Below are 20,217 nucleotides of genomic sequence, written 5' to 3'. Positions count from 1 at the left end.
CCCCCCCCCCCCCCCCCAGTAAATCACATTGTTGTTAGCATTTTCTATCTGGCATGGCCTAAGGGTCCCAGGTAAACAAAAACACTCTTATCAGGCATGACATTCCAGAGGTTTAGAGATTACCTCCCAAAGCCAAGGGCAAAGGCCAGACCTCTCTTTGGGCAAGGCTAAACCTTTATTACACACCTTTATACCTTCCTTGGTTGTTTTTTATTTTTCTTTCATTAATTTTCTAAATATTTTTGTGACTTTTTAATGAAAATTTCAAGCATACAACAAGGTTGAAAGAATTTTACAGTAAACACCCATCACCCAAACCTAAATTCTACTGTTAATATTGTACTGTGCAGTGTACTCGCTTTGTCACTTATCTATGCATTTACCCATCCTCTATCCATCAACAATCCGCCTTATTTTTAAAATTTATTTCAAAGTAATTGTACACATTACCAGGCTTTTCCCTAAATAATTCAGCATGCAGATCATTAGAGTTCAGTATTTCTTATAGTTTCTTATTTTGAGGTAAAATTTATATACAATGAAATATAAATCTTAGGCATACAATTGCTAAGTTTTGACAAATACATACACTCAAGTAACCCAGCCTCTATCAAAATTTAATTTTGTACTTTTCTTTTCTTATTTTTTAAATTTATTTATTTTTTATTTTTATTAGTTTTGGCTGCGTTGGGTCTTTTTTGCTGTGCATGGGCTTTCTCTGGTTGCGGTGAGCGGGGGCTACTCTTCGTTTCGGTGCACGGGCTTCTCACTGCGGGGGGGCTTCTGTTGTTGCAGAGCACAGGCTCTAGGCGCGCGGGCTTCAGTAGTTGTGGCGTGCAGTCTTAGTTGCTCCGCGGCATGTGGGATCTTCCCGGGCCAGGGCTCGAACCCATGTCCCCTTCATTGGCAGGCGGATTCTTAACTACTGCGCCACCAGGGAAGCCCCCCTTTTTTAAAAAATATTTATATATTTATTTGGCTGCACCGGGTCTTAGTTGCAGCATGCAGGCTCTTTTAGTTGTGGCAAGTGGGCTCTTAGTCGAGCCATGCGGGATCTAGTTCCTGACCAGGGATTGAACCCGGGCCCCATGCACTGGGAGCGTGGAGTCTTACCCACCAGACCACCAGGGAAGTCCCCTTCCTTGGTTTTTAAAGCTCACAAAATGTTTGTGTTAACTGATATAATCTGTGACCAAGGTCAAGAAACAATTGGTTCGTATGGGATATAGACTGTGATCTTGGTTCCGTCTATCCCAGGAGCTCACCTAACTGAGCTGTTTAACTGAAACTTATGAAGTCTAAAACCTGATTATAGAGTTTCTGTCTGTTCTTTCATTCATTAAGCAAACGTTTATTGAACTACTACCGTTTTCAGGCACTGTGCTACACATGTAAATACAAAGCACACTCATTGCTCCCAGGGAACTCCATAGTGAATTCACAGTTACAGTACTTGAAGCACGTGCTATGTTATAAGATGCTGGAGGATCACAGAGAAGGTGTCTAAATCACAAGTGGAATTCAGGAAGATTTCTCAGGAGAGGTCATGTTTAAGCTAAGTTTTGAAGGATAAGAGATTTAGGTCAAGTAATAGGGGAAAGGAATTCCAAGCAGAAAGGACCACGTTTGCTAGAGTGTGAAAGCAGGAGCCTAGGTCCTTTTACTATACTTAGCTCTAGCCTAGGATGTGAATGGAGGAGTTTATAGACATGAAGCCACACTAGCAGTCAAGTCTGGATAGTAAGTAACCTCATCTGTCATTTTAAAGGAATTTAGATTTTTTTCTAGGAGTGAGGAAGAGCCATTTCAGAAATGTTAACAGGAAAGTGGCTTGATCAGATTTATTTTACGAAAATTATTTAGAGCATTAGATTTTTATTAAAGAATTGTTGCATGGATTTATTCTTATTCCTTTCTATATCATATGGAATTTATATGAGTTGATTGAAAAGTAGTGCTTTTTTATCTTTAATTTTTTTTCTAATTATAGAAATATTAAATAATTATTAGAAAAAAACATAGAATAGAAAATAAAGAATCTCATGTCTCCTTCTTTTAACAATAAAAATTTGGATATAGTCTTTGAGTGGCCCTCCCGATATGTATTTTCCAGGTATACAGAATTTATACAGATACCTGTATTACATAGAGGTATATATTAATATTTTTAAGATAAAATGAGATCTTGCTTTACATATTCTTCTGAAGCTTTTAAAAAATATTGGGTAATATATTGTAGTTTTCTTCATAGTACTTATAATTATCCCATTTATTATTAAATATTTCTTTGTATAATGATTTATTTACTATCTGTTAGTCCTATTTGATGTCTGTCTTATTCAGTGCTATATCATCAGTACCTATACAGTGTCTTTTCCATGATAGCCAGTCAGTTAATGTTTATTGCGTGAGTTAATTGAGGCTATCTTTCTATACCAGCACATACAGAATTACCACATTCTTTTTAGTGGCCATATAGGATTCTTCTGAATGTAATAGCATATATTTTGAAAGGTTAGTTTGTTCCATTTAACTATTAAATTTTTAAAAATATGCAGTGGGAATGTAAAATGGCACAGCTGTTATGAAAAATAGTTTGATGGTTCTTCAAAAAGTTAAGCATAAAATTATCATATGACCCAGCATTTCTACTCTTAAGTATATATTCAAAAGAACTTAAAACTTAGTTCTACATAGAAATTCATAAACGAATGTTCGCAGCAGCATTATTCATACTATTGAAGATGTAGAAACAACTCAAATGTCCATTGGTGGATGAATGGATGAATTGTAGTATATCCGCGCAATGAAGTATTATTCAGCCATAAAAAGGAGCAAAGTATTGATGCATTCTACAACTTGGATGAATCTTGAAAACATGCTAAGTGAAAGAAGGCAGACACAAAAGATTACATATTACATGATTCCTTTTATATGAAATATCCAGAATAGACAAGTCTGTGGAGACAGAAAATTGGCTTAGTTGTTGCCAAGGGTAAGGGGAGTGGGAATGGAAAATGATTACTTACTTAATGGGTATGAAGTATTCTTCTGGAGTGATTAAAAAGTTTTGAAAGTAGGGAGAGGTGGTGGTTGTACACACTGTAAATGCACTAAATGCTGTTGAATTGTATACTTTAAAATGCTTCATTTTATGTCATATAAATTTTACCTCAGTGAAAAATATATACATGTACACATGGTATAGATTCAAACAATACAAACAACAAATCAGTAAAAGATCTTTCTTTTATCACTATGACCAATTCCTTTCTTCATAAGGAACCATTGTTAGACCAGTTTCATGTTAAATATTTCAGGAAATTCTATCTCACTGTTGGCGGCCTCTCCCGTTGCGGAGCACAGGCTCCGGACGCACAGGCTCAGCGGCCATGGCTCACGGGCCTAGCCGCTCCGCGGCATGTGGGATCTTCCCAGACCGGGGCACGAACCCGGGTTCTTGGCATCGGCAAGCGGACTCTCAACCACTGCGCCACCAGGGAAGCCCCCCAGTAGCATTTTTGAATGGTACAGTTTTATATCTGATGGACTGTGGTAACTGAGAAGTATCATAATGATCATAATCCAGCATATACATGTAAACATTTTTATATGAAAACATAGTAATATACTATATATATTATTCTGTAACTTTTTTGTTTACTAACCATTGCATCTTCCTATAAAGTTGCAGTTTACTAAATAATCCATCTTTTCCCCTTTGAATCAAAATGCCATCTTTTTTAGTTACTAAATTTTTATTTATTATATTGATATTTGGTATTTGGGTATATTTGGGTATATTCCTGACTTATGTTTCATTATCTCTGTTTGCTCATTTCATTACCGAGCTGTTTTAATTACTGTTGCTTTTAAACTTAATTTTTACTATTTGGTGAGAGTAGGTGATAACTTTTAACATTATTCTTTTTCAGAATGTTTATAACAATTCTTTTTTTAAAAATATTTTTATTTATTTATCTTTGGCTGCGTTGGGTGTTTGTTGTTGTGCACAGGCTTTCCCTGGTTGCGGCGAGTGGGGCCACTCCTCACTGCGGTGCACGGGCCTCTCATTTTGGTGACCTCACTTGTTGCAGAGCATGGGCTCTAGGTGCGCGGGCTTCAATAGTTGTGGCACACGAGCGCAGTAGTTGTGGCTCGCAGGCTCTAGTGCAGGCTCAGCAGTTGTGGCTCACGGGCTCAGTTGCTCCATGGCATGTGGGATCTTCCCGGACCAGGCTCGAACCCGTGTTCCCTGCATTGGCAGGCAGATCCTTAACGACTGTGCCACCAGAGAAGCCCCTATAACAATTCTTAAGTGTTCATTTTTCCATTTGAACTTTATAATCAACTTACCTAAATAAAAGAAAAATACTCCTGGAATAATGGCAAACTTATCTCTCAGCTCCTCAAACCTTGGCAACTGATAATCTACTTTCTGTCTTTATGGACTTGCCTATTCTGGACATCTTGTAGAAATGGAATCATATAATATGTGGGATTTTATGTCTGGCTTCTTTCACTTAGCCTGATGTTTTCAAGTTTCATCCATATTGTAGCATTATCAGTACTTTGTTCCTTTTTATGGTTGAGTGATATACCATCATATGAATGTAGCAACATCTTGCTTATCCTTTCATCAGTCGATGGACATTTGGATTGTTGTCACTTTTTGGCTATGATGAATAATGCTGCTATGAATATTCATTTATAGGTTTTTGTGTAGACGTATGTTTTAAGTTTTCATGGGTATATACCCAGGAATATAATTGCTGGGTCTTATGGTAACTCTATGTTAAACCTTTTGAGGAACTCAGACTCTTTTCTGAAGAAACTGTACTGTGTTACATTCCCAAAAGCACTCTACGAGAGTTCTCATTTCTGTACATCCTTGCCAGCACTTGTTTTTGTCCATCTGTTTAATTATAGCACCCATTAATATTTTAAAAGAGAAACTGATGTTGAATTTTAACAAATGCCTTTATATCTTATATGAAGGTTATTTTTTTGCTCTGTTCTCTTGCTGTGGTTTATAATAAATAGATTTCCTAATATTGATGATGTAAATTTTGAGCAGTTGTGATCTTGTATTTGTTTTATTTAGAAGAAGAAATTACTTAGTAGACATGTAATTGTTTAACAACAACTAAAAATTGCACTGACAATTTTAAAATTAGTTGATATGTATGTTCTGAGTAAAAGAGTTTAGTTCCCCTTTTCTTGCAGACTTCACTTGAACATTCTTATTTCAAGATGAGATACATCTAAGGTTAAAAGCGTTCTAAATAAATAGCTGAAATATTTCCTTTCATCTTTTGTAAAATATTAAAAATACCACCTCCTTCAAAATGCAGGTAAGTTTTCAGATTTTTAATGATTAAAGTTTAAGGGAGTTCATTTTAATTAGTCTTGTTTGCCTGGGGAGATATATTTAGTAACACAAGTCATAATAATTTCTCAGTCCAATTTTAGTAAAACAACATGGGTGTAAAAAAGGTTTGTGCATATGTTTATAAGTGCATTTATTTACTTAAAATAAGGACTTTATTTTTTCAAACATAATGTATATTCTTACTAAAACATCAGAAAATATAGAAAGAAAAATCAAAAGAAGAAAGTGAAAGCCAGTAATCCCACTGTCCAGAGAAAACTTACATTACTATTATATATATGTATATGCAGCACACATAATTTACATATATATACACATACGCCAAATATATATATAATACAGTATACAAATGCATGTATACAGTGTGCTTTACATATATGCACATATAATATATAGTTTATATGTTTTCTCTTAAGGAGAGACGAATTGTATGTTAAAGGACTGTGTTAAACACTTTATAATGCACCAAACCCCATAAGGAAAAGGGTCTTGCTCAACTCTTTTTTTGTTTGTTTTTTAAATTGTGGTAAAATACATACAAGATTTACTATCTTAATCATTTTTAAGTGTACAATTTAGTGCTATTAAGTACATTCATTTTGTTTTGCTGCCACCACCATCCATCTTCAGAACTCTTTGCATCTTGCAAGACTGAAACTCTCTACCTATTAAATAATAACTCCTCTGATCCCCTCCTCCCACTCCCTGGCAACCACCATTCTCCTTTGTGTCTATATGATTTTGACTGTTTCAAGTACCTTATATAAATGGAATCATACAGTGTTTGTCCTCTTGTGGCCGACTTACTTCACTCAGAGTAATGTCCTCAAAGTTTATTCATGTTGTAGCATTGTAAGAAATTCCTTCCTTTTTAAAGCTAAATAATAGTTATCCATCCCAAACAAATGTAGTGAAATTTTAAATACTTTAATTTCTTACAGAAAAAGTGAATAGTCATCTTGGTAAATTTAAATAATTATTAAAATGGGGAATTTTGGTTTATTGCCTTTTTTTCTATTCCAGCTCTTTCTTTATATTTTTCACTTTTTACTGTGATATCTCTGCCTTAATGAAGTGCTTTTAAGAGCACAGATACCTGACACCTCACAGAAAAGTCTTTAAACTCAGACTACTCAAAGTAAATTGTTAATGTTATCATATTTCATTGACTCTACCTTGCCTGTGGTTTGTAAGGTACACTGTTATTTCATGTACTGTTAAGATAGAAGAAAATACTGCCAATCATTATTTATTTGTTTATTTATTTATTTTTAAAGGAACATTTATTTATTTATTTATTTATTGGCTGCATTGGGTCTTTGTTGCTGTGTGTGGGCTTTCCCTAGCTGTGGCAATTGGGGGCTACTCTGTTGCGGTGCGTGGGCTTCTTATTGCAGTGGCTTCTCTTGTGGCGGAGCATGGACTCTAAGTGCGCGGGCTTCAGTAGTTGTGGCACGTGTGCTCAGTAGTTGTCTGCCAATCATTTAAAAGATGAATACCAATATCATAAATGTGAAAATGTGAAAAGTATTTACTGTAGAATCTGTGAAATATAATAACATGTGTGGAAAGGGTGCTCTTATTATACCATAACATGTGGTGGCCCTGTACTTTGTTTTGTGACTCTTGTAAAAGAATGGAATGAAGGAAATGATTTGACTATTTCATGTTAAGAAGCTGATCAAATTTTGATTTTCACCTTGTTTTCTATAGTCCCTCTATGTTTATTATTTATATTCAGGAAACATTTTTACTACCTACTATGCACTAGCCATTGTGATAACAGTAGCTAACACACACACGCGCACACACACACACACACACACACACATCTGTCTTTTACTCTGTGCTGGTCACTATTTTGAGCACTTTATATATTGTCATTAACTAAATTTTATGCTATCCCTATGAGGTAGATACTATTTCTATATCCATTTTACCAAGAAGGAAACTGAGGCACAGAGAAGTCAAGTGACTTGACCAAGGTCATACAGCTAGTAAGTGGTGGAGCTAGGATTTGAATGTGGATTGTCTTAACTCCAGGGTCTGTGGTGTCAGCAGTATTCTTAGGCACATAAGGTGAATGACATATTGTGCCTTCTCTCAACACAGCTTACCAAGCAGTATGTGAGGGTGTATTGATAACTTTACATAAAATTATTCTTATATGTTTGGTAACAAATTTTTATTTGTGTTTTTAGGACATTCAGTCAGAAGAAGGCTGCTATTGAAAGAGAGTATGCACAGGTAAGCTTGGAAGTGGAGGTCCCCATCCTAGAATACCTCTTCTTTGGCTTAAGGGCAGATATGGTTGTTGGAGAGAAGTGTTGGCATCCCTGTATCCTCCTTTTCTTATTTTTGGTTCTCTCACTTTGATCCTCCTTTTACTCCATTTGAATCTTCAAATGAAGAGCTAATTTGCTTCTTACTACAAAGAATGTTGTGAACATTCTGGGAGAAGATAATAGTCACAATATTTGTAAAGTATTTACAAGTATAACTAATAGTACATTTTACAAGTATATATATTCATTCTCCCTTATATATCCCATACTCTGCAGTTTTATGAAAGGTTAATTATTTTTGTTCAGTCAGGTATTTATTTCTCATTAGGTCCCTGTTGATAGAGAATGGCGTGCTTTCAGTAGATGATACGGTGCTATTTATAGGGAAATTTAAGCATTTATTTTATTTTTTAAAAAATATTTATTTATTCATTCATTCATTCATTCATTCTGCACCGGGTCTTAGTTACGGCTTGCGGGATCTTTGTTGTGGCATGTGGGCTCTTAGTTGCAGCATGTGGACTTCTTAGTTGTGACATGCGCACTTCTTAGTTGCAGCATGTGGACTCTTAGTTGTGGCATGTAGGCTTCTTGGTTGTGGCATGCAGACTTCTTGGTTGCAGCATGCAGACTTCTTAGTTATGGCATGTGAACTCTCTGTTGTGGCAGGCATGAGGGATCTAGTTCCCCGACCAGGGATCGAACCTGGGCCCCCTTCATTGGGACCGTGGATTCTTACCCACTGGACCACTGGGGAAGTCCCATAAGCACTTATTTTAATTAGAATCTTATTTGCTCTCAGATAGCTAAATGTGCCAAGGAAAAATTATGTTTATATATCATTTTGTGAGTATGTAGGAATTAATAACTACCCATCCTTATACAAAAACAGTTTAACATAATTTGGAAAGTTTGGCCCTTGTAAGCAATTACTTTCCATGTGGAGTAGAATTCTAAAATTGATCCCCTCCCCCCAAAAAATCATAAAAGTAGTATTTGTTACAAAATTTAAAAATACAGGAGAGCACTAGAAGGAAAAATTAACACCCAGGAAATGCTGTACATGATAACCCCTGTTATCAGCATAATTTGTGTTGTTGCTGCTGCTATTATCAATATAAATAATAAAATTGGGGAATGATTTTATTTGTACTTTGTTAGGTTTTGATTTTAGTTTTATTCTGGTTTCTTTGTAGTTTGCCAGGTAGCTGTCTGCCTTTATTTTATTTTATAGTCTTAGAAAAGGAATTATCTATTTTTGAAAACTTAGATAGACTCAGTAATTCATTAATTCAGCTGTTAGTTATTGAGTGCTTATTATATATTAGGTGCTTTACATAATGAATAGCATTAGTTCTAACTTTAGTGCTGGACCTTTATTCTTTGCATATATAATAGATAATAGTATTGATAGCTAATATTGATTTAATCCCTACATTGTACCAGGCACTTTGCTGATAATTTTACATATATTATCTGGTTTAATTCTCGCAATAAACCTTTAAAATAGGGAGTTACTATTGCTGTTTACAGGTATGTTTTCATATAGTCCCTTTATAGATATGCTTCCATTGGGATCAGAGTATATGATCTGCTTTTAAAATTTAATACAGGGGGGCTTCGCTGGTGGCGCAGTGGTTGAGAGTCCCCCTGCCGATGCAGGGGACATGGGTTCGTGCCCCAGTCCGGGAAGATCCCACATGCCGTGGAGCGGCTGGGCCCGTGAGCCATGGCCGCTGAGCCTGCGCGTCTGGAGCCTATGCTCCGCAATGGGAGAGGCCACAGCAGTGAGAGGCCCGTGTACCGCAAAAAAAAAAAAAAAAAAAAATTAATACAGGGAATTCCCTGGTGGTCCAGTGGTTAGGACTCTGTGCTTTCACTGCCGAGGGGCCAGGTTCGATCCCTGGTCGGGGAGCTTAGATCCCAAAAGCCGTGTGGCCAAAAAAAAAAAAAAAAAAAAAAATTTTTTTAATACAAAGTGAAAATTTTTTCAAGACACATTCTTCTGTAACATATTGTAAAGTTTTAATAATCAAATAAATAGGACTGGTTCATGATTAAAAATATAAAATAGTACATTAAATTGTATGAAAAGTAGCAGTTCTCTGATGTAATGCCAGTCTTTTTCTTCAGAGAAAAGATTAAAAATGGATCCTGTTTTGGTTCTTTTGGTGATCTTTTCCATATCTTTAAATAATGTGCATAATTGATTCTTGATTTATCAACTCTAGACATTATTGCTTGATTACTACTTAATTAAATGAGAAATTAGCTTCTTAAGCCATTGCTTTCCAGCCTACTCTTTCCAATATAATTTGTCGCTATTTTAGTGCCTTTGCTACTTTTCTTCTTTTTTTTTTTAAAGGGAACTTTATTTTTCTTCTTTATTTCTTCCTTCCTTCCTTCCTTCTTTCCTTGGCTGCGTGGGGTCTTCCTTGCTGCGTGGGCCTTCATTAGTTGTGGTGAGTGGGGGCTGCTCTTCCTTGCAGTGTGCGGGCTTCTCATTGTGGTGGCTTCTTTTGTTGCGGAGCATGGGCTCTAGGCGCACGGGCTTCAGTAGTTGTGGCACGAGGGCTTCAGTAGTTGTGGCTTGCGGGCTGTAGAGCGCAGGCTCAGTAGTTGTGGCACGAGGCTTAGTTGCTCCGTGGCAGGTGGGATCTTCCCAGACCAGGGCTTGAACCCGTGTCTGCTGCATTGGCAGACGGATTCTTAACCACTGCGCTACCAGGGAAGCCCAGCTACTTTTCTAACTCTAAATGATCTACTTAGACTTCTATCTCTTCTGTTAAACACGCACACACATATGTTACATGTATAGATATATGTATTTATGTGTGTATACGTATACACACGATGCAGTTGAATTATATTTTACAAAGCAGTCAGATTTACTCTTGAAAATTTCTTTAAATGTCTGTCAGGTAAATTATATCTGGTTGTGTTTATATAATTCTGTATAATTATGCAAACTGTATAAGGTAGCTAATAGTAGATATTTCAAAATTTCGTATTCATAAAGTAGAATATTTCTTTGTCTCTCTGCTTTGGACAGTTGAGTACATTTATGGAGAGCCAGTTTTCTGACTCTTCTTGTTATTTGTCATATTTGCCTTTTAGATGATATTTTTCAGTGTTTTCCCAGTTAATTTTTCAATTTATTTTCTTTTTAATTTATTTATTTATTATTTTTGGCTGCATTGGGTCTTTGTTGCTGCGCACGGGCTTTCTCTAGTTGCAGCGAGTGGGGGCTGCTCTTCGTTGCAGTGTGTGGGCTTCTCATTGCAGTGGCTTCTCTTGTTGTGGAGCATGAGCTCTAGGCATGCAGGCTTCAGTAGTTGTGGCTTGTGGGCTTCAGTAGTTGTGGCTCATGGGCTCTAGAGCGCAGGCTCCGTAGTTGTGGCGCATGGGCTTAGTTGTGGCGCATGGGCTTAGTTGCTCTGCGGCATATGGGATCTTCCCAGACCAGGGATCAAACCCGTGTTACCTGCATTGGCAGGCGGATTCTTAACCACTGCGCCACCAGGGAAGCCCCTGAATAACTTTCAGATTCAGAGCCATTAATTTCCTTGTTTTTCCATACTGTATTGCCTCTCTACCACTTAGTGCATTAGAAAGCAGCATATCTTTCTTTCTTTCTTTTTTTTTTTTTTTTGCGATACGTGGGCCTCTCACTGCTGTGGCCTCCCCCGCTGCGGAGCACAGGCTCCGGACGCGCAGGCTTAACGGCCATGGCTCACGGGTCCAGCCGCTCCGCGGCATGTGGGATCTTCCCGGACCAGGGCACAAACCTGTGTCCCCTTCATCGGCAGGCGGACTCTCAACCAGTGCGCCACCAGGGAAGCCCGAAAGCAGCATTTCTTGACAGAGTCTCCCAGTATTTCCTCCAGGAGTTTTTCCTCTTTGCTGATACCACTCTCTAAATTTTCATGCAGAAAAGTTTCTTGATCTTAGATGGTGTCAATGGAAGGTTTTCTGACAATGATTAGATAGTACTTAAATGTTTGTTGTTGGAAATGTGTAGGAGTTCATTGTTTCCTCAAGCCACCAAATTCTGTTGTATCCTGACAGCAGTTAAGGGACGTTCTCAATGGTTAGATGCATCCTGATTTCAGAGATCTTAAAATGTTAAAAAAAATGTATTTTGTTAATAGAATTGATGAGATATGTTCTTTTTTCCCCCCAGGCTCTGTAGAGATTTCATTGTTTGAAAAAAAGTTGAAACTTGCAGGGGGGCATTAAAAAAAGGATACTCCTAATGGCTTCTTTCTTTCGTAGACTGAGGAATGTGTTGCAAAGTAAAATATTCATAATATTTTATATATATATATGTATAAAAAATGTAATATATCCATATTGAGCTTTTTTGTGTGTGTGGGAAAAGGTATCTAATTGCCGTTTTTGTATTTATTGCCCTAGCCACTAACTACATATTTTTCAATTTATGGACAAGAAGTGGGATACTAATTCAAGGAAAGGCGTTTTCAGTCTGAAATACAACAAATTAATGCTAATGGGAAGATTACTTGACTTCTCTTACCTTTTTTCCCCTTCAATTTTGAATGGAGAATGATAACCATTCTTTCTTCCCTTCTTCTCAGCTAGTTCTGGAGACCAGATGCACTGGTCTCCAGAAATGAAGACTTCCCAGTCTATGTTTACACGTATAAGAAATATGAAAATAGTTCCCAATCTATGATAAGATGGTCCTTTGTGTTCTTATTGTGATAGTTTTCCTTTTTTGTTTGCAAATTGTTGTAACCTAGCTTTGCTAGATAATAGATTTCCATATTAGAAAGGGAGTGATGAATTAATTATGGGGATCTTTGCATATAATACTAGATAATCCAAGTCCCATTTTTCTGGGAAAGGGTATAAGGTAAGGTAGTTGGAGGATCTTCTTCCCTTTGGAAAAGCACTGTAAAAACTCTGCCAATACGAGAACGTTTACTGTTTCATCAGGGTAACTACTTAACCTTTTTATTATGCCAGGTTTTTTTTTAGCTGTCTTTTTTTTTTTTTTTTTTTTTTTTTTGGCTGCGTTGGGTCTTCATTGCTGTGCACAGGCTTTCTCTAGTTGTAGTGAGCGGGGGATACTCTTCATTGTGGTGCACGTTCTTCTCACTGTGGTGGCTTCTCTTGTTGCGGAGCACAGGCTCTAGATGAATGGGCTTCAGTAGCTGTGGCACACAGGCTCAGTAGTTGTGGCTTGCGAGCTCTAGAGCGCAGGCTTAGTAGTTGGGGCGCATGGGCTTAGTTGCTCCGTGACATGTGGGATCTTCCCAGACCAGGGCTCGAACCCATGTCCCCTGCATTGGCAGGCAGATTCTTAACCAGTGCGCCACCAGGGAAGCCCAAGCTGTCCTTAAAAGTCTTTGTAAAAGCTTACAACCACAGCTCAGATTTTGTACTAGAAATTCATGCAATAGGATCAACTTTATGGAAATTTTCTTTATAACCCAAGTTATCTAGAATGTATCTATAATAAGAATCAATAACAGTTATTATCTTAAGCCATAGAGGTTTACAAAGTGAAATTTCCATATGTTAGCCAGCTTTAGATTTTGTAATTTTTACTGAATTGAATTGAAATATGAAGAGAAATTTTGACCTAATTACATTTCCTGTAACTTTTTATTTGAAAAAACTTCAAATCTGTGGAAAAGTTGACAGAATAATATACTGAAGAATGGTCAATTTCCTCTATATTAACCAATTATTAACATTTTGCCCCATTTACATTATGTAGCTACACTTTTTTTCTGAGCTGGACAGTTTGAAAGTAAGTTATAGCTATCATGAGACTTTTCATCCATTTACTTTACTTTGCATCTTCTGAGAACAAGATCATTTTCCAAAATAACTAATGTCATTATCATATCCAAGATAATGAATAATAATTCTATAATATCATTTAATATGTAGTTTGTATTCACATTTCCTCATTTATTCCCAAAGTGTCTTTTATAGCTGTTTTTCCAAGATCCAGTTAAGGTTTACACATTGTGTTTGGTGTCTCTTGATTTTATTTAGAATATTTCTTTCACCTTTTTTGTTTTTCACGACATTGACTTTTTGAAAAATCTGGTCATTTTTCTTTTTTTAAAAATTACATTATTATTGACTGTATTCCTCAACTGTACATTTCATGCCCATGACTCATTTATTTTGTAACTGGACGTTTGCACCGTTTAATTTCTCTCACCTATTTTACTCAGCTGGTCATTTGTCTTGTAGGAAGTTTTTTCTAATTGTCCAGGTTTTTTCTTCGTGATTAGATCTAGGTTAAATTTTTAGCAAAAATACTACATAGGTGATGTTGGACCTAATAAGATTTTATGGTTTGTTTTGGCGAGTCTGATAGATTAGGACATATCACCGATATTGCCGTTTTCAAGCCTGATTGAATCTTTAACAGTGATAGTAGATTTTTATCATTTATCAGTTTTCAGAATTATCTCGAGCCATTTCTGTTTTACTGTTTTTTTGCTATATCACATTTTGCTGGTGCTCTAAAAAAAAAGATTTGTTACATTAAAAGTATTTGGTGAGGCATAATTAAAGAAAAATTAAACATTTGAGAATTTGGTTTAATTTTAACTGATACATTTTAGTTTAAGTTATTAAAGTTTTTAAAATGTCAAAGCCTGTATATTCTTAACTTACATTTGTACACATTTAAAAATCAACTGAAAATCAGAACATTTGTCATTATTGTGGGAATTTCCTTCAGAGAGTCTGCTAGTTGTTAAATTGAAAGTATGTGAAACACTTATGTTACCAACTGTCTAACTGTCTAATGTTAGATAATGACACCAGTATAAGCTTCCTTTTGGGGACGTTCCATAGTTTTGGCTATTATTTGTTGTTGGTACATCATCTAAATAGTCAAAACTATTTAAATAGCTTTAAAAGAAATGGAATCACAATTTATGTGAACAGTTGCTTTGAATTTTTAATTTCCTCTATCAACTTTACCAATTTTAAAAGTCTTGAAATATATAGTAGTTGTGTTTTGGTTTCTTTTTGCTATCTAATATTAATATTTAATATTCTTTTAAGTATTTTAATATTTTGGTTCGTCTCTGTCAGGAGCTTAATCGTGTGAATATTGATATTTCCTTAGTTAGACCATAAGATGAATGGAATCTATACTCTAGCAGGACTTACTCCACTTAATTTTTTTATAAAAGTATTATTTTAAAATTAGTTTATTTTAAGATATACCATGTTTCATGTGTTGAGAAAATACTTTGAGCACTCTTCTAGGTACTGTGGCTATAGCACTGTCCAAAAAAGAAGAAAAAAAAAGTTCTAGCACTTACAGAACTTATATTCTATGGTTGTATATTGTCTTCCGATTAAATATATTAAATTCTTTCTTGTCAGGGAATTCCCTGGCGGTTCAGTGGTTAGGACTCTGCACTTTCACTGCCGAGTGCCTGGGTTCGATTCCTGGTTGGGGAACTAAAATCAGCACGGCCAAAAACATAATAATAAAATTAAAGAATAAAAAAAATTTTTAAATAAGTTAAAAATTCTTTCTCTTCAAAGCCACTGATGTGGCATTATAGTCAACTGAAAAGAATGACCTTTATAGAATTATTACTTGTGGTATGTTGTCATCCTCTACACAAAGAATTGATGAGCCAAAAAGGTTGAGTATTATTTGTGAGATTTAGAGATCATACAGATGAGCTATCCCAATAAAAAAATATCACAAAGGAAAAGAATTTAAGTGGGACTGATCAGATGACAGCAACTTGAAAAATAGTACCTCAAGTATATGCACACTAAACTTGTAATACATTTTTAGGGAGTTAGAAGAAAGAAAGAAAATAATACTATGTATCCCTGTTTACACTTGAAGGGATTTGAGCCCTGAACTTTTTCAAGTTTCTTGGTACTTTCAGTTTCCTACAAGAGTATTAATGTTTTATGTATTAATGTTTATTAATGGTTTGTGAAATTCCAAAAATAATAGATAATAGATGTATTATTCAAAAATAATAGTTGTATTGCATATCTATTTATACAAACAGAGCAAATGAATCTCTGAAAACACAGAAGCCATATGAGTCACTAAACAACATTAAGTATTAGTGTAAAATTTAGTCTGGCTTTTGACTGTAGTTAGCTAACCACTGAGGTATTGGTAAAATCATTTGCAGTACTCAAACTGAAATTGCTAAAGGCAAGTTCTGTGTGTTAATATACTTACTGTAGACTTTGGCAGAATGCTGCTAGTGAAGGAAGGATACAAAAGGTTACTGTGGCTGGAGAGAAAGAGCAGGAAAAGATTGTGGACTTTAAGGGTGGCTCCTTGTCTGAGGACAAACACAGAGCAAACACAGGCACCCTGTCAAAAAGCCTGTGGTTATCACCACAGTCCTACCTCAAGTGTAACTTTTTGCTATTTTTATTCTTTTAAGAAATAAATTTATGAAGAGTTGGGAATACTACCCAAGAAGTTAGTGTTGTGTATATGTGGCAGGGTTCTTTTTTGGTAAATTTCATCAGCATAAAAGTTTACAATGTAACTTATTTTAGCTGTGTACACCTAGCTTTCTGGACATTGCTATTAAAGAAGCATTGGTAAAATTATTTGCAATGGTGGACTGTATACTTGGAGTTTTCTATTTTGCCAGTCTTGTCCTGTAAAACAATAAGGATAACTACCTTGAGAGAAAGTTGAGGGTTGTTTTCTGTGTTCATGTTGATACTTATGTTTTTAAATTATTTTATTTTATTTTTGAGCTCCTTAGCTTGCAACAATGGTTAGAAATAAATTTTGGGAGAAAAGCAGTCTGATTTTTTTCCTCAAAATACTTGATATACATAGTTTGATTTTTAAAGTTTTAAAAACTGTTGAAAGAAGCACTGGTGGATTTGAGTAAATGTTAGTATTCTTGGGCATGTAGATTTGCTAGTTTTGTCTTCTTTTTTGAAACTTTGTTATATTTAGTTTTATTATCTTGCTTGTTATTTGGCTCTGCTCCCATATGTAATTGAGGAATTATATGCAAAATATACTTTTTAAAATTTATTTTTTATTTTGTTGAAGTACAGTTGATTTACAATATTGTATTAGTTTCAGGTATACATACAACATAGTGATTCAGTGTTTTGCACATTATATTCCATTATAGGTTATTACAAGATATTAGGTATAATTCCCTGTGCTGTACAGTAAATCATTGTTGCTTCTCCAGTTTATGTAGTTTGTTAATTTCATACCCCTAATTTGTTCCTCCTTCCTTTCCTCTTCCCTTTGGTAACCACAAGTTTGTTTTCTATATCTGTGAGTCTTTCTGTTTGGCATATACGTCTATTTGTATTATTTTTTAGATTCTACATATAATTGATATCATATAGTATTTGTCTTTCTCTGTCTGACATTTCACTAAGCATTATATTCTCTAGTTATGTCCACATTGCTGCAAATGGCAGTATTTCATTCTTTTTTATGGCTGAGTTAATATTCCACTGTGTGTGTGTGTGTGTGTGTGTGTGTGTGTGTGTGTGTGTGTGTATCTCACATCTTCTTAACCCAGTTGTCTGTTGATGGGCACTTGGGTTGCTTCCATGTCATCATGGCTGTTGTAAATAGTGCTGCTATGAATATTGGGATGCATGTATCTTTTCGAATTAGTGTTTTCCTTTTTTCCTGATACAGACCCAAGAGTGGAATTGTTGGATCATGTGGTAGTTCTATTTTTAGTTCTTTAAGGAACCTCTGTACTGTTTTCCATAGTGGCTGCACCAATTTACATTCCCACCAACAGTGTAGAAGGGCTCTCTTTTCTCCACGTTCTCTCCAACATTTGTTATTTGTAGACTTTTAATGATAGCCATTCTAACAGGTGTGAGGTGACACCTCATTGTGTTTTTGATTTGCATTTCTCTAATAGTTAGCAATGTTGAGCATTTTTTCATGTGCCTGTTAGCTATTTGTATGTCTGCTTAGGAAAAATGTCTATTCAAGTCTTCTGCTCATGTTTTGATTGGGTTGTTTGTTTTTTTGATATTGAGTTATGTGAGCTTTTTTCTTTTTGCGGTACGCGGGCCTCTCACTGTTGTGGCCTCTCCCGTTGCAGAGCACAGGCTCTGGACGCGCAGGCTCAGCGGCCATGGCTCATGGGCCCAGCTGCTCCGCAGCATGTGGGATCTTCCCGGACCAGGGCACGAACCTGTGTCCCCTGCATCGGCAGGCGGACTCTCAACCACTGTGCCACCAGGGAAGCCCTGTGAGCTGTTTTTATATTTTGGATATTAACCACTCATCAGTTGCATCATTTGGAAATATTTTTTCCCATTCAGTAGGTTGTCTTTTTGTTTTGTCCGTGGTTTCCTTTGCTGTGCAGAAGCTATTATGTTTAATTAGGTCCTATTTGTTTTTGCTTTTATTTCTTTTGTCAGGCATTATTTCTTCAAATATTCTCTCTGCCCTTTTCTCTTTTCTCCTTCTGGGATTCCCACAATGCATAATTAGTCTGCTTGATAGTATCACACACTTTCCTTAGGCTCTTTTTGCTTTTCTTCAATCCTTTTTTCTTTCTCGTCCTCAGACTTGACAGTTTTCATTGTCCTGTCTTCAAGTTCACTGATTCTTCTGTTTGCCCAAATTTGCCATTGAATTCCTTCAGTGAAATTTTCATTTCAGTTATTGCACTTTACAGCTATAAAAATTGTTTGGTTTCTTTTTTAGATTTTTCCATTTCTTTATTGATATTTCCATTTTGTTCACATGTTGTTTTCTTGACTTCCTCCACATCTTCCTATAGTTCTTTGAGCATCCTTAAAGTCTTTGTCTAGTTTGTCTGCCATAAGTTCTTTCTCAGGGACAGTGTCAGTTGATTTATTTTTTTTCCTCTGAATGAGCCATACTTTCTTGTGTCTTTGTATGCCCTGTGATCTTTTTTGTTGTTGTTGTTGAACGCTAGATATTTGAATTTAATAATGTGGTAACTCTGGAAATCAGATTCTCCCCTTTCCGAAGGGTTTGGTGTTTTTTGTTTTTTTTTTCTTTTTGATTGTCATAGTTTGTCTCTGTGCCAAGTATCAGCCTGAGGTATAAACTTAAGTCATTCTCAGGTTTTTTCTGAGCCTTTCTCTGTACATGCATGGTCACTTTCTAATTTTCCCTTTATATGTAGTAGTTTTTGAATTTTCTAGTCTTTAATGTCTGGCTCCTTAAAGGGAAAAAGTGAAAAATGACAGGAGGGAAAAGGGTGCTATTCCCTTATATTCCGTCAAAATCACTTCATCTGGAGGTGGAGGTGCTTTCAGCAGTGGGGGAGGGGGTAGGTTACTTAAACAAGAATGGCTGCCTGCCTCTTTGTCTGCATCTCTGTGATCAGAAGCGGCAATCAGCAGTCAGAACAGAGATCACTGATATTTAGAGTACAGTGTCTTTTTTGCCCATCCTCGTTCTTGCAAGTTATGTGCAGGGTGCTTCAGGAACATGTAACACAAGCTGAGCTGCCTGCCATGTGCCAGGAGTAAAGGATGGATAGCTGCTACTGTGTGAAGAATTGAAATTGACTGGAAAAAACCCTGCAATTTACCCATCCACATCTTCCCCTGGAAGTTGCTAACCTTCAAGGTCTTCAGAGTTCCAAAATAGTTACAGCAGATAGGTTCTACCAGAACAGTTGTTGTGTAGGTAGGGAGACTGATTCCTGGTGCTTCCTACTCCATCATTTTTCCAGAATCCTCCTCCCATTGTCTTCTTTTTAACCTAGAGTCTAATGTGCTTCTGACTTCAATCCTGATCATAGCTTCACTTTCTGGTCCAGGGAGATGATTACCTCATTTTGATGCCCATCTTTGTCTTATTGGTTTTCTCCTTTAATTTTTTAATTTCTCATATATATTTTGAGTGGGGTGGGCAAACATTGCATCAGAGCATGAATTTATTGTATGATCTTCACTTAAAGTCTTTCTTTTTTTAAAAATAAATTTATTTTATTTATTTACTTTTGGCTGCATTGGGTCTTCGTTGCTGGGCGTGGGCTTTCCTAGTTGCGGAGAGCGGGGGCTACTCTTCATTGCAGTGTGCGGGCTTCTCATTGTGGTTACTTCTCTTGCTGTGGTGCTAGCATGGGCTCTAGGCACGCAGGCTTCAGTAGTTGTGGCGCACAAACTTAGTTGCTCCGTGGCATGTGGGATCTTCCCTGACCAGGGCTTGAACTCGTGTCCCTTGCATTGGCAGGCAGATTCTTAACCACTGCGACACCAGGGAAGCCCTAAAGTCTTTCTTAGATAGTATTTATGGCTCCCTTTGCCTCTGGCATTGTATGGTATATTGTTGCCCATTTTTCCTGGAAAACTTTCTGACTGGAATGTATTCCCTCATTGCCTTTGAGTAGGAGCACAGGAAAAACAAAACAGTGCTATCCTGGGTATTTTTCCACACCCTTGGTATTAGAAAGATCAGGATGTCTCAAAATAAATCATGAGTTCTTGGGATTTTATGTTTGAATTTACTGTTGACAGAGAATAGTAAGAAATGTGTACAAATTAAGACATGAATAGTGCCTC

General features: G+C 36.3%; 1 protein-coding gene and 1 non-coding gene across 4 annotated transcripts in view; both read left to right on the top strand.

Moving 5' to 3' along the window:
• The window catches only part of FCHSD2 (FCH and double SH3 domains 2), a 298,533-nt gene that overhangs the window by 41,510 nt on the left and 236,806 nt on the right, over nucleotides 1-20,217 (top strand). For all 3 annotated transcript variants that reach the window (XM_007448070.1, XM_007448071.1, XM_007448069.1), the window contains exon 3: nucleotides 7,594-7,639. In XM_007448070.1, coding sequence (XP_007448132.1) covers nucleotides 7,594-7,639 — 46 coding nt within the window. The remainder of the gene's footprint in view (nucleotides 1-7,593; nucleotides 7,640-20,217) is intronic.
• On the top strand, nucleotides 9,520-9,592 carry TRNAE-UUC (transfer RNA glutamic acid (anticodon UUC)). Its single transcript has one exon. It is a non-coding gene; the product is annotated as a tRNA-Glu (tRNA).

The sequence above is a fragment of the Lipotes vexillifer genome, unplaced genomic scaffold (assembly GCF_000442215.2).
Source record: "Lipotes vexillifer unplaced genomic scaffold, Lipotes_vexillifer_v1.1 scaffold640, whole genome shotgun sequence".
Lineage (NCBI taxonomy): Eukaryota > Metazoa > Chordata > Mammalia > Artiodactyla > Lipotidae > Lipotes > Lipotes vexillifer.
This window is presented reverse-complemented; position numbering and strand designations above follow the sequence as displayed.